General features: G+C 40.1%; 1 protein-coding gene across 2 annotated transcripts in view; it reads left to right on the top strand.

Annotated features, from left to right (window-relative positions):
* The window catches only part of Ccdc175 (coiled-coil domain containing 175), an 83,738-nt gene that overhangs the window by 13,531 nt on the left and 50,632 nt on the right, over positions 1–19,575 (top strand). For both annotated transcript variants that reach the window (NM_028687.1, XM_017315215.2), the window contains exons 5-7: positions 11,520–11,748; positions 13,954–14,076; positions 15,823–15,932. In NM_028687.1, the coding sequence (NP_082963.1) occupies positions 11,520–11,748; positions 13,954–14,076; positions 15,823–15,932 (462 nt within the window). The remainder of the gene's footprint in view (positions 1–11,519; positions 11,749–13,953; positions 14,077–15,822; positions 15,933–19,575) is intronic.

Here is a 19,575-nt window from a genome sequence, read left to right as displayed (position 1 = left end):
GTAGAGAACCTTCTACTTCTATTTTGTGGAATAGTTTGTGCAGAACTGGAATTAGATCTTCTTTGAAGGTCTGATAGAGCTCTGCACTAAACCCATCTGGTCCTGGGATTTTTTGGCTGGGAGACTATTAATGACTGCCTCTATTTCTTTAGGGGATATGGGACTGTTTAGATCGTTAACTTGATCCTGATTTAACTTTGGTACCTGGTATCTGTCTAGAAATTTGTCCATTTCATCCAGGTTTTCCAGTTTTGTTGAGTATAGCTTTTTGTAGAAGGATCTGATGGTGTTTTGGATTTCTTCAGGATCTGTTGTTATGTCTCCCTTTTCATTTCTGATTTTGTTAATTAGGATTTTGTCCCTGTGCCCTCTAGTGAGTCTAGCTAAGGGTTTATCTATCTTGTTGATTTTCTCAAAGAACCAACTCCTTGTTTGGTTAATTCTTTGAATAGTTCTTCTTGTTTCCACTTGGTGGATTTTGCCCCTGAGTTTGATTATTTCCTGCCATCTACTCCTCTTGGGTGAATTTTCTTCCTTTTTTTCTAGAGCATTTAGACGTGTTGTCAAGCTGCTAGTGTGTGCTCTCTCTAGTTTCTTTTGGAGACACTCAGAGCTCTGAGTTTCCCTCTTAGAAATGCTTTCATTGTGTCCCATAGGTTTGGGTATGTTGTGGCTTCATTTTCATTAAACTCTAAAAAGTCTTTAATTTCTTTCTTTATTCCTTCCTTGACCAAGGTATCATTGAGAAGAGTGTTGTTCAGTTTCCACGTGAATGTTGGCTTTCCATTATTTATGTTGTTATTGAAGATCAGCTTTAGTCCATTGTGGTCTGATAGGATGCATGGGACAATTTCAATATTTTTGTATCTGTTGAGGCCTCCTTTGTGACCAATTATATGGTCAATTTTGGAGAAGGTCCCATGAGGTGCTGAGAAGAAGGTATATCCTTTTGTTTTAGGATAAAATGTTCTGTAGATATCTGTTAAGTCCATTTGTTTCATAACTTCTGTTAGTTGCACTGTGTCCCTGTTTAGTTTCTGTTTCCACGATCTGTCCATTGATGAAAGTGGTGTGTTGAAGTCTCCCACTATTATTGTGTGAGGTGCAATGTGTGCTTTGAGCTTTACTAAAGTGTCTTTAATGAATGTGGCTGCCCTTGCATTTATTACATAGATATTCAGAATTGAGAGTTCCTCTTGGAGGATTTTACCTTTGATGAGTATGAAGTGTCCCTCCTTGTCTTTTTTGATAACTTTGGGTTGGAAGTCGATTTTATTCAATATTAGAATGGCTGCTCCAGCTTGTTTCTTCAGACCATTTGCTTGGAAAATTGTTTTCCAGCCTTTCACTCTGAGGTAGTGTCTGTCTTTTTCCCTGAGATGGGTTTCCTGTAGGCAGCAGAATGTTGGGTCCTGTTTGTGTAGCCAGTCTGTTAGTTTATGTCTTTTTATTGGGGAATTGGGTCCATTGATATTAAGAGATATTAAGGAAAAGTAATTGTTGCTTCCTTTTATTTTTGTTGTTAGAGTTGATATTCTGTTCTTGTGGCTGTCTTCTTTTTGGTTTGTTGAGGGATTACTTTCTTGCTTTTTCTAGGGCGTGATTTCCGTTCTTGTATTTTTGTTGTTGTTGTTGTTGTTGTTGTTGTTGTTGTTGTTATCCTTTGAAGGGCTGGATTCTTGGAAAGATAATGTGTGAATTTTGTTTTGTCGTGGAATACTTTGGTTTCTCCATCTATGGTTACTGAGCATTTGGCCGGGTATAGTAGCCTGGGCCGGCATTTGTGTTCTCTTAGTGTCTGTATAACATCTGTCCTGGCTCTTCTGGCTTTCATAGTCTCTGGTGAAAAGTCTGGTGTAATTCTGATAGGCCTGCCTTTATATGTTACTTGACCTTTCTCTCTTACTGCTTTTAATACTCTCTCTTTACTTAGTGCATTTGTTGTTCTGATTATTATGTGTCGGGAGGAATTTCTTTTCTGGTCCAGTCTATATGGAGTTCTGTAGGCTTCTTGTATGTTCATGGGTATGTCATTCTTTAGGTTTGAGAAGTTTTCTTCTACAATTTTGTTGAAGGTATTTGCTGGCCCTTTAAGTTGAAAATCTTCATTCTCATCAACTCCTATTATTTGTAGGTTTGGTCTTCTCATTGTGTCCTGGATTTCCTGGATGTTTTGAGTTAGGGTCTTTTTGTGTTTTGTATTTTCTTTGATTATTGTGCCAATGTTCTCTATGGAATCTTCTGCACCTGAGATTCTCTCTTCCATCTCTTGTATTCTGTTGCTGATGCTTGCATCTATGGTTCCAGATTTCTTTCCCAGGATTTCTATCTCCAGCGTTGCCTCACTTTGGGTTTTCTTTATTGTTTCTACTTCCCTTTTTATGTCTTGGATGGTTTTATTCAATTCCATCACCTGTTTGGTCGTGTTTTCATGCAATTCTTTAAGGAATTTTTGTGTTTCCTCTTTAAGGTCTTCTACCTGTTTAGCTGTGTTCTCCTGTATTTCTTTAAGTGAGTTATTAAAGTCCTTTTTGATGTCCTCTACCATCATCATGAGATATGCTTTTAAATCTGGGTCTTGCTTTTTGGGTGTGTTGGGTTGCCCAGGACTAGGTGGGGTGGGAGTGCTGCGTTCTGATGATGGTGAGTGGTCTTGATTTCTGTTAGTAGGATTCTTACTTTGCCTTTCGCCATCTGGTAATCTCTGAAGCTAGTTGTTATAGTTGTCTCTGGTTAGAGCTTGTTCCTCAGGTGACTCTGTTAGCCTCTATCAGCAGACCTGAGAAACTAGCTCTATCCTTAGTTTCAGTGGTCAGAGTATTCTCTGCAGGCAAGCTCTCTTCTTGCAGGGAAGGTGCCCAGATATCTGGTGTTCAAACCTGCCTCCTGGCAGAAGTTGTGTTCCACTCACCAGAGGTCTTAAGATCCCGTGGAGGGTCCTTTGAGGACCTTGGGGGTGTCCGGAAACTCTGCGTGCAAGGAACCCCGGTGCTGGAGTGGACCGGAAGGGACTTGTGCCCCTGATCAGGCCGGGTTATCTGCTTCCCTAGTTAATGCAGTCTCAGGTCTGGCATGATTGGATTGGAGCAGACACTGTGTTCCACTCACCAGAGGTCTTAGGATCCCGTGGAGGAGCCTGTGTGGGTCCTTGCAGGTGTCTGGAGACTCTGAGGGCAAGGCTCCCCGGTGCTGGAGTGGACCGGAAGGTGTTAATGTTCTATATTGAGAAATGTTCAAAGAGCCCTCCACCCCCGTCATAGCAGGAAAATTGATGCATAGGGACTCATCATATCTCAAGACCCTTGCACCTTCTTCCCAAAGTAGGCCTTCAGAACACCTGCCCTGGAAGAGGTGTCATGAATGAGGCTCATAAGACTGAAGAACAGTGAATATTCTAACTCCTACTAAGGATTCACAATGCAGGTTATGTATGGGCTGCACTAGCCATTGTTTCCAGGGATAGCTATAAACTAGACTATTTCTAAACCAACAACTAGAAATGGAGCATGCAGCTGGATACACTGAGTGATGTCCCACCATTCTGCTCCTGTAAATTTTGGGCTGACATAAGCAGCAGGATCCTGAGAAGGCTTGTTAAAACATGGGATTTGGTAGGTCTACCATGTAGTAGGGCGGGGATGAAGGTCAACATTTCCTTTGTTAATTATTTTATTTGTTTACATTTCAAATGTTGCCACCCTTCCCAGTCTTCCCTCCATGAACTCCCCCACCCTTTCCCCTTCCCCATTGCTTATAAGAGGGTGCTCCCCTAACCACCCACCCACTCCCACCTCACCCCTCTAGCATCCCCCTTCTCTGGGACATCAAGCTTCCACAGGACCAAGTACCTCCCCTCCCACTGATGCCAGATAAGGCAGTCCTCTACTACATATATAGCAGGAACCATGGACCAGTACGTGTTTACACTTTGGTTAGTGGTTTAGTCCCTGGGAGCTCTGAGGGGTCCAGTTAGTTGTTCTTCCTATGGGGTTATAATCCCCTTCAGCTCCTTCAGTCCATTTCCTAACTCTTCCATTGGAGTCCCTGGGCTCAGTCCAAAGGTTGTATTAGTCAGGTGCTGGCAGAGCCTTTCAGGGGGCATCTATACCAGGCTCCTTCCTGTCTGCAAGCATATCTTGGCATCAGCAATAGGGTCAGGGCTAGGTGTCTACACACGGGATGGATCCCTAGGTAGGGCAGTATCTGGATGGCCTTTCCTTCAGGCTCTGCTCCATTTTTGTCCCTGTGTTTCCTTTAGACAGGAACAATTCTGGGTTAAAAATTTTAAGATGGGTGGGTGGCCCCATACCTCAACTGGGAGCCCTGTCAATTTACTGGAGGTGGTCTCTTCAGGTTCTATCTCCTCGAAGTTGGTCATTTCAGTTAATGTTGCCCCCGTTGGGTCTTGAGAGCCTCTTGCATCCTTGGGGTCTGGGACTTTCCCCCGTCCCCTGCCCCCCAGTGTTGCATATTTCTATTTATTCTCTTGGTCCTCTGGACTTCTCTCCTGTCTCTTCCCATAACTGATCCTGCCCCCCTTTTCCTTCCCCCTTCTCTCCCACCTAGATTTTTCCCTCCATTTGCCTCCTGTGATTATTTTGTTCCCCCTTCTTAGTGGGACTGAAGCATCCACACTTTGACCTTCCTTCTTGTTAAGTTTCACATATTCTATGAGTGGTATCATGGGTATTCTAAGCTTTTGGACAAATATCCACTTATCAGTGAGTACATAGATAGCATGTATGTTCTTTTGGGTCTGAGTTACCTCACTCAGGATGATATTTTCTAGTTCCATCCATTTGCGTGTAAAATTTGTGAAGACCTCGTTTTTAATATCTGAGTAGTATTCCATTATGTAAATGCACTGAATTTTCTGTATCCATTCTTCTGCTAAGGGACATCTGGGTTGTTTCCAGTTTCTGGTTATTATAAATAAGGATGCTATGAACATCGTGGAGCATATGTTCTTAAGATATGGTGGAACATCTTTTGGGTATATGCCCAGAAGTGGTATAGCTGGGTCTTCATGTAGTACTATGTCCAATTTTCTGAGGAATCATCAAATTGATTTCCAAAGTCATTGTACCAGCTTGCAATCCCATCAGCAGTGGAGGAGTGTTCCTCTTTCCCCACAATCTCTCCAGCATCTGCTGTCACCTGAGTTTGTTTTTTTTTTTTTATCTTAGCCATTCTGACTGGTGTGAGGTGGAATCTCAGGGTGGTTTTGATTTCCATTTCCCTGAGGACTAAGGATGTTGAACATTTCTTGCTTCTGAGTCTTTCAAGATTCCTCAGTTGAGAATTCTTTAGCTCTGTATCCCATTTTTTAATTGGGTTATTTGGTTTTCTGTAGTCTTAACTTCTTGAGTTTTTTGTATTACTCTCTATTGGATGCAGGGTTGATAAAGAATTTCTTCCCAATCTGTTGGTTGCCATTTTATTCTATTGTCCTATTTGCCTTACAGAAACTTTGCAATTTTATGAGGCCCCGTTTGTTAATTGTTGATCCTAGAGCATACGCCATTGGTGTTCTGTTCTTCTGTTCAGGAACATTTCCCCTGTGCTCATGTGTTTGAGGCTCTTTCCAAATTTCTCTATTAGATTCAGCATATCTGGCTTTATGTGAAGGTCCTTGATCCACTTGGACTTGAGCTTTGAATGAGGAGATAAAAATGAGTCAATTTGTACTCTTCTACATGCAGACCTCTAGTTAGACAAGCACCATTTGTTGAAAATGTTTGCTTTTTTACACTGTATAATTTTGGCTTCTTTGTCAAAGATCGAGTGTCCATAGGTGTGTGGGTTTATTTGTGGATCTTCAATTCTCTTACACTGGCATACCTGTCTGTCTCTGTTTCAATACCATGCAGTTTTATCACTATTGCTTTGTAGTACAGTTTGAGGTCAGGAATGGTGATTTCCCCCACCCAGAAGTTCTATTATTGTAGAGAATTTCACTATCCTTCATGTGCAAAAAAAGTTATTGCATATGAAGTTGAGAATTGCTTTTTCTATCTCTGAAAAATGGAGTTGGAATTTTGATGGGGATTACATTAAATCTGTAGATAGCTTTTGGTAAGATGGCCATTTTTACTATGTTAATCCTACCAGTCCTTGAGCACGAGAGATCTTTCCATCTTCTGATATCTTACTCAGTTTCTTCCCTCGGAGACTTGAAATTCTTGTCATACAGATCTTTCACTTGCTTGGTTAGGGTCTCACATTTTCTATTATTTATGACTATTGTGAAGGTGGTTGTTTCCCTAATTTCTTTCTCAGCCCGTTTAATCTTTGTGTAGAGAAAGGCTACTATTTTGTTTGAGCTAAGTTTATATCCATCCACTTTGCTGAAATTGTTTATCAGGTGTAGGAGCACTCTGGTAGAAGTTTGGGGGTTGTTTATGTAAACTATCATATCAACTGCAAATAGTGATACCTTGACTTCTTCCTTTCTAATTTGGATCACTTTCACCTCCTTTTGTTGTCTAATTGCTCTAGCTAGCACTATATTTTGAGTACTATATTGAATATATAAGGAGAGGGTGGACAGCTTTGTCTTGTCACTGATATTAGTGCTTCAAGTTTCTTTCCACTTAATTTAATGCTGGCTATTGGTTTGCTGTATACTGCTTTTATTGTGTTTAGGTATGTGCCTTGGATTTCTGCTCTTTCCAAGACTGTTAATATGGAGGGGTGTTTTATTTTATCAAAGGCTTTTTCAGCATCTAATGATTTTTTTTCTTTGAGTTTGTTTATATAGTGGATTACATTGGTAGATTTTCATTTATTGAACCATTCCTGGATGAAACTTATTGGATAATTCCTGGATGAGACCTACTGGATCATGGTGAATGATTGTTTTGATGTGTTCTTGGATTCGGTTTGCAAGTATTTTAGTGAGTATTTTTGCATCGGTATTCATAGGTGAAATTGGTCTGAAGTTCTCTTTCTTTGTTGGGTCTTTGTGTGGTTTAGGTATCAGTGTAACTTCATAGAATGAATTAGGTCGTGTTCCTTCTATTTCTATTTTGTGGAATAGTTTGAGAAGTGTTAGTATTAGATTTTCTTAGAAGATCTGATAGAATTCTGCACTAAAACCATCTGGCCCTGGGCTTTTTTTGGTTGGGAGACTTTTAATGACTGCTTCTATTTCCTTAGGAGTTATGGGACTGTTTAGTTTATCTGATCCTGACTTAACTTTGATACTTGGTATCGGTCTAGAAAATCATCCATTTCACCTAGATTTTTCAGTTTTGTTGCGTATAGGCTTTTGTAGTAGGATATGATTTTTATGGATTTCTTCAGTTTCTGTTGTTATGTCTCCCTTTTCATTTCTGATTTTGTTAATTTGGATATTGTCTCTGTGTGCTTTAGTTAGTTTGGCTAGGGGCTTATCTATCTCCTTGATTTTTCTCAAAGAGCCAGATCTTAGTTTTGTGGATTCTTGGTATCATTCTCTTTGTTTCTTGAAAGATTGATTTCAGCCCTGAGTTTGAGTATTTCCTGCTGTCTATTCCTCTTGGGTATGTTTGCTTCTTTTTGCTCTAGAGCTTTCAGATGTACTGTTAAGTTGCTAGTGTAGGATCTCTCTAATTTCTTTATGAAGTCAATGCTATGAATTTTCCTGTTAGCACTGTTTTTATTGTGTCCCATAAATCTGTGTATGCTGAGCCTTCATTTTTGTTAAGTTCTAAAATGTCTTTAATTTCCTTCTTTATTTCTTCACTGACCAAAGTTATCATTTAGTAGAGAGTTGTTTAGTTTCCATGTGTATGTGGACTTTCTGTTGCTTTTGTTATTATTGAAAACCAGTCTTAGTCCATGGTAATCTGATAAAATCAGTGGTATTATTTCAATCTTCTTGTATCTGTTGAGGTTTGTTTTGTATCTGATTGTATGATCAGTTTTAGAGAAGGTGCCTTGAGATGCCCAGAAGAAGGTATATTCTTTTGTTTTAGGGTGAAATGTTTTGTAGATATCTGTTAAATTCATTTGGTTCACAAATTCTGTTAGTTTCACTGTCTCTGTTTAGTTTCTGTTTCCATGAACTGCCCATTGGTGAAAGTGGAGTTTTGAAGTCCCCCACTATTATTGTGTGAGGTTCAATGTTTGTTTTGAGCTTTAGTAACATCCCTTTTACAAATGTGATCCCTTGCATTTGGGGCATAGATGTTCAGGATTGAGAGTTCATCTTGGTGGCTTTTTCCTTTGATGAGTATGAAGTGCCATTCCCCATCTCTTTTAATACCTTTTTGGTTAAAAGTCTATTTTATTGGATATTAGAATGGCTACTCCATCTTGTTTCTTGGGACCATTTGCTTGGAAATTTTTTTTCCAACCTTTTACTCTGAGATAATGTCTATCCTTTGTCAGGTGTGTTTTCTGAATGCAGAAAAGTACTGGGTTCTGTTTATGTATTCAGTCTGTTTGCCTATGTCTTTTTATTGGGAAATTGAATCCATTGATGTTAGAGATATTAAAGACCAATGATCGTTGGTTCCTGTTATTTTTGTTGTTAGAGGTGGTATGATGTTTGTGTGGTTCCCTTCTTTTGGGTTTGTTGTGAGATGGTTAATTTCTTGTTTTTTCTTAAGTATAGTTTCCCTCTTTGTATTGGAGTATCCTCTGGTATCCTTCTAGTATCCTCTGTAGGGCTGGATTAGTGGAGAGATATTGTTTAAATTTGGTTTTGTCATGGAATATCTTGGTTTCTCTGTCTATAGTGATTGAGAGTTTTGCTGGGTATAGTAGTCTAGACTGACATTTGTGTTCTCTTAGGGTCTGCATGACGTCTGTCCAAGATATTCTGGTTTTTAGAGTCTCTGTTGATAAGTCTGGTGTGATTCTGATAGGTCTGCCTTTATGTTATTTGGCCTTTTTCCCTTACCACTTTTAATATTCTTTCTTTGTTCTGTGTATTTATTGTTTTGATTATTATGGGACATGGGGAATTTATTTCCTGCTCAAATCTATTTGGTGTTCTGTAGGCTTCTTGTATGTTTATGGTCATTTGTTTCTTTACTCTAGGGAAGTTTTCTTCTATGATTTTGTTAAAGATGTTTTCTGGCCGTTTGAATTGGCAATCTTCATTCTTTTCTATTCCTATTATTCTTAGGTTTGGTCTTTTTATTGTGTTCTGAATTTCCTGGATGTTTTGGATTAGGCGCTTTTTGCACTTTGTATTTTCTTTGACTATTGCGTTAACATCTTCTATGGTATCTTCTACGCCTGAGATTCTCTCTTTTATCCTGTTGTTGATGCTTGCATCTGAAACTCCTGATCTTTTTCCTAGGTTTTCCATCTCCAGTGTTGCCTCCCTTTGTGGTTTCTTTATTGTTTCTATTTCCATTTTTAGATCCTGGATGGTTTTGTTCAATTCAAACCTGTTAAATTGTGGTTTCCTGTATTTCTTTAAGGGATTTATGTGTTTCCTCTTTAAGGGCTTCTACCTGTTTACCTGTGTTCTCCTGTATTTCTTTAAGGGAGTTATTTATGTCTTCCTTAAAGTCCTCTATAATCCTTATGAGATGGAATTTTAGGTCAGAATCTTGCTTTTCAGGTTTGTTATGGTATCCAGGGCTTGTTGTGGTGGAAGAACAGTGTTCTAATGGTGCCACATGATATTGGTTTCTGTTGCGTATGTTCTTGAGCTTGCCTCTTGCCATCTGGTTATCTAAGGTGTTACCTGGCCTTGCTGTCTCTGAATGGAGCCTGTTCCTCCTTGTAGGAAATTGGAGCTCTGTGAGTTGGGTTAGGACAGGCCTTCTGGGGGACAAACAGTATTGTCTCTGATTAGAGTGTGCTCCTGTGTCCCTAACTAGGACAGGCCTCCTGTGACCCTGGCTACAGCAGAGTTCCTGTGACCCTGGTAAGGGCAGATCTCCTGGAAGTCAGCCTATCTCTTGGTGTAGGCAGGTGGGCTGGAGTACCCAATTTGCCCAGGGCCAAGTTGCAGACCAGAAAGTGGTTAACATTTCTAATAGATTCCAAGTGACACTTATCCTGCAGGTCCAACACAGCAGGAAAATCTCTGTTGTAGGTAAAATTTCAGGGGAAGATGAAGTACAAATAGAGGGTGGTGGATTAATGAGATGGAACTGTAATCGTCACCTGTTGCTTCTATGTTTCCAAGGAAGATGCCTTATCTAGGTCCTCACAGGTTCTGATGAGTTGTTGTGAGACTTTTCAATCTCCTTCTCACTGATCAGCAACTAGAAAGCATGGACGCCTTTGTGTATGCCTTCCTTGGGCCTTTTGTGAAGAGTGTTTGTGAATGTACTCTTCTCAAATCACCACCACCACCACTAAAACAATGACGACCACCACCACCACCATGACCACCACAACTACTATCACCATAACTATCACTACCACCACCATGTCCACCACTAACATCACCACCATGACTACCATGGCCACTACCATGATCACCATTAACACCCCACCATGACTACCACCACCACCACAACCATTACAACCACCACCATGACTACCAACACCATGACACCATGACAAGCACAAATAGTTAGGTTTGGTTGATTGGTTTTGTTTTTGTTTTTTGTTTGACTTGGTTTCTTCCTTGGACTGATTCTCTGTCCAGGTTTCTCATACTTGGTCCACAAAGCAGCCACTAACTCAGTTCCTTGCCAAGCTCCTTTGTACTTTCTGTTATATCTCTTTTGTGATGTTTGGCCTCTGCCAAAAAAAAACAAAAAACAAAAAACAACAAAAACAAAACCAAAAGCTCCCCCCCAGAACAGCCCATGTCTATTTTCCCAAATCTTCAAGTACCCCTCCCACAAACCTAAGTTTCTAACCCTGTAGAGTAAACACTAGGAAAGGTCTCTATGTTCTAAGAGCTTTTAAAATGTGACACAGAGAAATGACATCAGTTATTCCCTCTTTCAATATTTGTGCTCCTTTTTTCCCCCAGAATTCAGTTCTTCCTCAGAAAGGTGTGGCCCACAGTGCATGTGTGAAATACACAACTCATTTTGTGCTCAGATCTGGGTGAGAAGATGAGAATCAGGTCTCAAGCATCATCTGAGCAGTAGAGATGGCTGCAGCCTCCTCTTTCTCTAGGTTCTGTCCAGGGGAAGGCTAGATTTCTCTTGGGCAAACCCTCAGAGCTATGTTATCAGGATAACTAGAGACTCAATAGAATGATAACCTTTCTTTGGCTTAATGACCTGCCTGGAAACACATCTGTTCAGGTTCCATTCACTTGTTCAAAATGACGTTTGACTCACCTTATACTTTAAACCAAAATAATATCCTAGCACATGGGGGTAGATAGGGTGAGATGGGGTCAGGTGGCTGACATCTTAGCAGTGGCTTAGCATTGCAAAGTAGACACTTATCCTGTTACCTTATATTCTTATTGAGTTTAAATGTAAACCACAAAGACAGTGAGAAAGTAAGTGTGCCGTAGAGCATTCTTCTGATGTCACTGTGGAGGATGAATTCCTTCCTTTACTAAGTGCCATCCTTTTCTGCCAAGACTCATTCTTTTCTCCTAGTGCAAAGCAAGCAGAGCTGGCGAAGAGGCATGAACAGTATGTCCTGCTGCTGAACCAAACCTTGGAAGAGAAAGCCGCCGCCACTATTTACATAAATGACACTTATACCAGAATGAACTTTGAGAGAGAAGAAATAGAACTCCAAAAACAATGTATGCAAGAGACAACTCAATTAATAGAAAAACAGAAACAAGATTATTTGGAAAAGAAAGAATATCTGGCTATCCGCGTAAGTAGTGGGATTTATTATTTTTAAATTCAGAACTCTCGACTCTGAGGCAGCAATGGGGCATGTTTTCTTTGTGCTCATGGCTAGCTATTAAGTGCTCATTTTGGTTAGCCTTGGGGGATTTCTGAACAGCTCTGGTGTGAGAAACTCATGGTTTGTTTGGTTCTTTTGTTTGTGGAGCCTCTTGGAGAAGACATTTGATTGTGCACATTCATTCTGCTCACAGAGCAGAGTCCATGGCAGGATCCATGTCTCTTTAGTGGCCTCGTGTCGATGTAGAGATGAGGAATTTGCCACCTTCTTTTATCTAGTTCCACTTTTGTATAGACAGAACCTAGGAGTCAGGCAGAGCACCTGTGATGCCTGCTCTTCCAGCTGCAGCAACCGGAGACAGGAGTAGCCTTCAGTGGTGCTGCCAGCCCCTAGTGTGCAAAAAGCAAACTGTATTATGAGGCCAGCAATTTCCAGAGGTTAGGGACAGAGGTAATCACTGCCTCTCCTGCTCCTATAGAGGCTGCATACCTGCTGTGCTATGTTGACTGAACTCAACTGTCCAACTGTTCTTTTATTTCTCAAGGTGCCTTGGTTACTCTGGGAAAGGTAGAGCTGTCTCCATTCTTACTGTACAGAAAGGAGATAAGCTCAAGATGAAAACAGCTGTGTTGCATGTAATTTCATAAACATGCTTGCTCCTTTGCCCAGCTTAGCTCCACCAATGGCTTCCCTGGTGCCATTCCGCTCCATCAGTGGCCAGCTGGCCATTTTTCCCAGGAGCTGTGATCACTCCCCCAGCCCCTCACAGCTAGCTTTGCCAAGCTGCCAACAGCTGCCTGCTTTCTCCTCCAGCCCACCTTTGTGCCATGGATGGAAAACACTAGACAGTTTTATTATTTTAAAACCAGACAGATAACACAATGGCTGGGCAAGGAATCTCCTGCCCTAATCTTATCAATTAGCTTCCTCCATCCTCCTCAGCTCCCTCTCAAGGCAGAAGCTACAAACTCTGGGGCGTCAAGACCTACGAGTGTGCAGCTTACTAATCCCTCCTAAGCCTTGTCTGGAGAATCTTTCCTGCATCCCTTCTGTTTCTCCTAGAACCCGGAAGTCCCACCTTTTTCCTTTTGCCCAGTAATTGGCTTCCGCATCCTTTATTGACACAACCAAGACCCAATTAGTGAATCAACACCCTCCCTCCACAACTGCAGAGCTTTTGTTGTGTCCTTTCCAAGATGAGAGTCTGCCTAAGTCAGAGACTGTCTACATTTAGACCCTGAACCACCAGTTTCCATATTCAGACCCAGGAAATCAAGCAAGCTTGAACAATGCAGCATTAAATAGGTAGGAAAGAAGGAAGGTTAATTTATTACACTGCTTTTCAAATTTTATGGTTTTTTTTTTTTCTAATTTTCAATAAGATGTCTCTATCATCAAATTTCACTCATACATACATAGCTGCACCCTGGTGCATAGATTATGATCATATTCATTCAAAGTAGCTACTCTGCAACAAAGTGGTTGGTGGCTTAAAGGGAAAGACAGCCAGCCAGACATAAGTGTTCACAGAGTTTTTATCCACATGCTCCCTTATGCCTTTCTGCTCATTGTTACCTTGTTTTTGACCATTCAGTTTGCTGAAAAAAAAATATATGTTTAATTTTTAATAAGAGTCACTCACTCCTCCAGAGTCTAACATGTGACAAGATGTTTGATTTGGGTAAAAACAGGAAAAAGTAGCCAAGATTACAAGCTGCCCTGTCTTCAGTGACTTTGCACATGCCACTCCCAGCTTGGTTTTATTTTCCATTAGGTAGTAGTGGGGTTTCTAGACAACTAATTACTTCTGATTACTTTCTCCATTTCCCATATCTCTGTAGTCATACATGTGATGTTCACTGCTGTGACGTAGTCGCAGTAAGCCACTCCAGTGGCAAGATGCTCTTATCCATTCTTAGCAGTGGCCATTGCCATACTGCTCCTATAAATGTACCACCAACAGCTGCAGTTTGACCCATAGGGGTCATGGTTTTGTCTTTAACATTAGGAAATACTAAAATCCTGGCTTCGTTTCATTCTTCTTTTAAATTGTTAGTTTACTTAGATGGAAAAGGGCCTGTTTAAATTGAATATTAATTAGGTTGACAAGGTGAAAAGTCTTTCTCTGATGTGCTAATAGACTATTTAATTGGTTTATTGTTGTTACTGTAGATTAAAGAGACAAAGCAATCCTGTGACGATAAGAGAAAAGAGACATATTATAAGAAGAAAGAATTGACCAGATTACAAAATAAAATAATAAAAATGAAGCAAACAGTTACTTCCGGCTCAGTGGTAAGAAAAAATAAACATCTTCTTCCTTTAGCCCAATCTGAACAGAGCAGTTTTTTTAACGTTTATTTCATTCATCTTCCTGCTATTCTGAGAGAATGACAATGAGCTTTAATATTTCCTGACACTTCCTTTAAAATATTGCAGCATGTACAAAGTGTACTTAATGGACTAAAATAACTTGAAAATGATTTTTAACTGCATATAGAGCTAGCTAAATATATATCAATGCCTACTAATCTTTTATCACAGTCGGTTGAATGAATGGATCTATAGTACATTTATTTAGTGTATATCAAAAATAACATGCAAAGCCACACAACACAGCAGCCATAGGGAAGCAGCACATTGTTCTGCCAGAACGCATCACTAATTCTATCACATGTCACATGAGATGCCTACACTAACCTTAATTATGATATGTCCGTGATGGCCTCTAATTATTACAGCATCAGTAAAATAAGATACTCCTCTCACATATATGTATTTAAAGAGGCCATCATCTGATTTTAGGTAGCAGCACAGTAAAGATGCAGAGGTCAGAGGAAGCTTAAGGAAAATCACTAAGCAAAGCTTCATTCCGTCTGCACGCCCAAGCTCATGTCTCCCACTTGAGCCTCATAAGGTGCAAGGAAGCACCCCACCAATCTAGTTTTGATCCAAGATTTCTAAGGTCAAGTTAAGCAGCCATAATAATATTACCCAGATCCTGTTGCCCCTCTTGCCATCCCCAAACTTGAATGTCACATCAACCTGGACTTAGAGCTTGTTTCTATCAACCTACTAAGTGGAGACATAATGTAGAATATTGCCTCGTATGGCATATTTTTGTGGAGATTCCCAAAGTACAGACAGAGGGAAGTACACACTAGCATACACATGAATTCTTCAGTCTAGACACCTCTGTGGCCAGGTCAGGCTGATAGAATGTTGGCAGAAAAAGAATTGAATGTGATTCTTTGAGCAGCATATCTCTTCAAGACAGGGGTGGCTGAGGGCAAGAGACAATGAATTCTAGGCCACATGCATGCAGTTATGCTAGCATGTACAATTTATGAAACCCAGACTGGAAAATATGAAACTGGACAATGAACATCAGGCCTAATCCTGATAATTGACTTAATCATGTGATGCTCTAAAGAAACTGAACAGTTTTTGCCCTGTTGGGTGACTTTCTAGAGAGCTACTGAATTAACATCTCTCCCTAGAGTGGTGCTACACCAATCAGCTAAACAATGTCTCTTTCAATTTTATCTTGGTGAACAAAAATGGGTTTATTAGACCGGGTGGTGGTGGTGCACGCCTTTAACCCCAGCACTAGGGAGGCAAAGGCAGGCAGATTTCTGAGTTCGAGGCCTGCCTGGTCTACAGAGTGAGTTCCAGGACAGCCAGGGCTATACAAAGAAACCCTATCTCGAAAAAAAAAATGGGTTTATTAGAGGAGACATGCACACATCCATATAGAACAGACACACATAGATTTTTCTCACTACTGCATTTAGACATCTACTCCATCAAATTTTGGGTTTTCTGTTTTGTTTCAGAATTATTTTTTGTCAAGTTGAGTTTCACAACAACAACAAAGTTATAAAAGTGATGTTTTTTTTTTTTTTAACTAAAGGGTGACCCACACACACACACACCATAATAGTTGAATGAGTGATTTATAAAATGGTTAGAGGACTTGAATTACTGCTGTGAACCCCTTGTTGATAATTGGATGTCATATTGTTGTTGAATTTTCAATAGATGATTTCTGACCAAAGTATAGAGATAAACATACTACACGAAGCAATAACTATTTGGAAGAAAAAGGTAGAAGATATGAGGAGACTGTGTGAAAGTTTGGAGGAAAAACTGTAAGTGTCTCACTCTATGTTTACGGGAGTACTTCTAGATCATTAGTCATGTTTTTTTTTAATTATCTTAACATAATACCTGGTATAAGCAATCTACATTAGATTAATAGATTATAATCTATATTATAAAGAAGAGAAATGCTTCTTTTGGTTTACAGTTGTAGAGGCTACAGATCATGGTCTTACGACCCCATGCAGTATGTTTGTGAGACTAAAGCATGGCACAGAGAACCCACCAACATAGGAAGCTAAAAAGAAAAAAAAAAAAAGAAGAAAGGAAAGCAAGAGACTGTAGGTCCGTCAGGGACATGTCCAATGCCCTTAGACCTTCTCTGAACCCTGTCTCTTTAATGTCCTACAATCTCTTACTATTACCACCCTGGAGACAAAGTCTTTAATGCACATTTGGGAGATAAGTCAAGATTCAAAGAGTAACAACTAATATGTTACTTTCATTCTCAGAAATACATTTTCAATATTTTTCAATATTAAATGGCACCATATTTAGTTTATTCACATCCATGAGATGGTTTTATGGTGTCCCGTCTTTACTTTGAAGTTGGTCAGATGGTCTGTGGTTTGTGGCCGAGGGGTAGGAGGAGGTTTCAGTGATATAGACACTTGGCAAATGAAGGAGTTCCCTGTAACATGTTAAACTCACTTCAGCTCCTCACTCTAAACCAAAACGACAACAACAAAAAGAAATCCTTATGGGGAAGGGCACTGGTGGAAAGTGCCATGAGTCTGCAACTCCCCCAGCAATGCTGTTATGCTTGCTGTCTACTTAGTCAAAGGGGTCTTGCATGATTTGCTGAGACAATGCAGGGAAGCCTCCCACGAAAACCTTTCCTATGTGAGGAACCACACCCAGAACCTGAAGAAACTCTCTTATTTATCCCAAAACATCATGGTCTGCTTCCTTTCAGAAAAGGGAGTCATCCTTCTGTCTTTCCCTGTACCCAGGTCTCTCTTCTTGGTGCGCACATGTAAATGTCTGATTGGGTCACAACTTGTGAAATGAACTCTGACAAGTCTAGCCTATAGGCCGCAATTGACCAGCAGGATCTGTGAGTTCATGAGAGACTGTATTTGGCACAACTTTGCTTCCTGGACCAGTTAGGTAGACTCATGAAAATGTGGCTTCCAATACCCACCCGGGTGATTTACTGACAGCTGGGGAGCGAAACTGCAGTCTGAGCATGTGCCTAAAAGACAAGTAACTTTATGATAACATCATTTGTACATATACTTTAATGCTTTTTAATTAAAAGTGCATCTAAACTTGTGCTTGTTCTAAAACAGGAACAGCAGAATACAATGCTCCTCTCCCATCACGGGTCCATAAATAGGTACAGATTGATTCTCTCTTAGTTCATGGACTTCCTCTTCATCTGGTTGCTTGTTTCTTTAGCTGTACAGACATTTTTTAAATTTATGAAGTCCTACTGGTCAACTGTTGGCCTTAATTCTTGGACAATTGAAGTTTGGTTTTGTTTTTGTTTTCCCAGTAAGTCCTTTCCCACATCAATATCATATAAGGTTTATCTATTTTCTTCTAAATAAAATAGTTTCAGTGCTTTCTAAATAAAGCAGTTTCAGTGCTTCAGGTTGCACATTTGGGTCTTTGATCCATTTGGAGTTAGTTTCTGTGCAAGGTGATAGATAGACGCAGGTCTAATTTCATCCTTCTGCGCATGAACGCTGTTCCCAGCACCATCTGTTGAACCTGCTTTCCTTACTCATCACATGTGTTCATATTTGAGTCTTCAGTTTTGTTTCATTGGTCTGCATGTCTGTTTTCGGCTCCAGTGCCATGTTGGCTTGATTACTATGGCTTTGTAATCATCCTAAGATCTAGATTTATAATCCCTCCAGTATTGCTTTTTGCTCAAGATTGTCTTGGCTATGCTGCTTTTTTGGTAGTTTCAAATCAATTTTTGCATGGCTTTTTTTTCTATTTCTTCAAAGAACAAGATGGGGACTTTGATTGGAATTATACTGAATCTATACATGGCTTTTGGTAGAATGGCTGTTTTTGTTTTTGTTTTTAAGAATACTTTGTAGTCTTCTGTTGCAATTGTTGTCTGGGAGGCTTACAGACTTTGTTCTCTAACATAGGCCTAGTCCTGGAAATGTCTAGTCTCTGTACAATCTAAGCCTAGAATGTTTTTAGCCCCTGAGACTGGCTGCTGAATAAGCTCACCCTTTCTAGTTCTTTCTTAGCTCTAGCTGGCTGATTCAACTCAGCTGTTCTGACTCAAACTCCTCTTCCAGCTGACTGATTCAACCTGGCTTCTCTCTCGGCTTCTGAATTGCTCTGCTTAGCCTCAAACTAACTCTAGCGATCTTTTCTAATCTTTTGACTCCTTCTTCTCTTGCTTGTTCTGTCTTAACCTATGTCTAGCTTGCTCTCTCTCTTCAATCTGTCTATGTAAAACGATCCCAGTAAAACTTCTCCACAAACTCAACTGTATTCCTGTATTGTACTCTCTTCTTCCTGTACTATCTGTCTCTCCCTTAAGTTGCTTCCCTTTCCTCTCTTCTCATGAGAGTTGGACACATCCTATTCTGTCAAATCTTTCTCTGATTCATCATTTTTTCTGCCACTCAATTAGACACCATTTTCAAACATGGCTGTTTCCTTCTACAAACTAACTTTACCTTAATTGTTTAGGATTAAAGATGTGTACTGAGGGCATATCTGTTTTCCAGCTGGAGAAATTAAAGGTGTGTGCTAAAGGCTGACCCACACCCTAACTAGAAAGAGGTTTGAATATCCCATAACACATTTCACAGTGTTAATTCTACCAATTATTGAGCATAGGGAACATTTCTGTTTTCCATTGTCTTTCTCTATCTCTCTCATCAGAGGTTTAGAGTTTTCATTGTAGAGGTCCTTCACTTCCTTAATTAGGTTTATTTCTAGATATTCTATTTTCCTTGAGGCTGTTGTGAATGGGAGTGTATACACAATCCCCTCTGTCTGTTTGTTGTTGCATATTAATGCTGTTGGTGTGTGCAAGTTGATTCTCTATCTTGCCACATTGCTAAATCTGCTCATCATTCTTGGAAGTCTTCTGACAGAATTCTTGAGATCTCTAATGTATGGTATCATATCCTGTGGAAATATAATCTGTTAACTAAAAAGCCTTTATCCAGTTAGCTGAGGCAGGATTAAGAAGTGGGACATCTGGCAGAGAGAGAAAAAGAAAGAGAGAGAGAGAGAGAGAGAGAGAGAGAGAGAGAGAGAGAGAGAGAGAGAAACAGAAGCAGAGATAGAGGCAGAGAGACAGACAGAGAGAGGATTCTTAGAAAGAGTGAGGTGCAGGAGATTCACCCCAGGAATGCTGATGGAGACAGACATATAATAGCCGAGCAGAGGTAACCAGCCACACAGCAGAGCTTAGATTAGAATAAACAAGATATTAAGTTATGAGCTAGTCAGGGAACATGTAAAACTTTGACCTAAGCAACTGTAAATATATTTAAGTCTCAGACTCATTATTCTGGGAGGAAAACCACACAATTAAAGATAGCATCCACTGTTTGGCATGTATTCCAAGATTAGAACACTGGACTGAGGCTTTACCCAAAAGTTCAAGACATGAGCACCGACCAGAAAGTCACTCTCAGCCCCTTTAAC

The sequence above is a fragment of the Mus musculus genome, chromosome 12, assembly GCF_000001635.26.
Source record: "Mus musculus strain C57BL/6J chromosome 12, GRCm38.p6 C57BL/6J".
Taxonomy (NCBI): Eukaryota; Metazoa; Chordata; class Mammalia; order Rodentia; family Muridae; genus Mus; species Mus musculus.
Note: the sequence above shows the minus strand (reverse complement) of the source record. Positions and strands in the feature narration are given on the sequence as shown.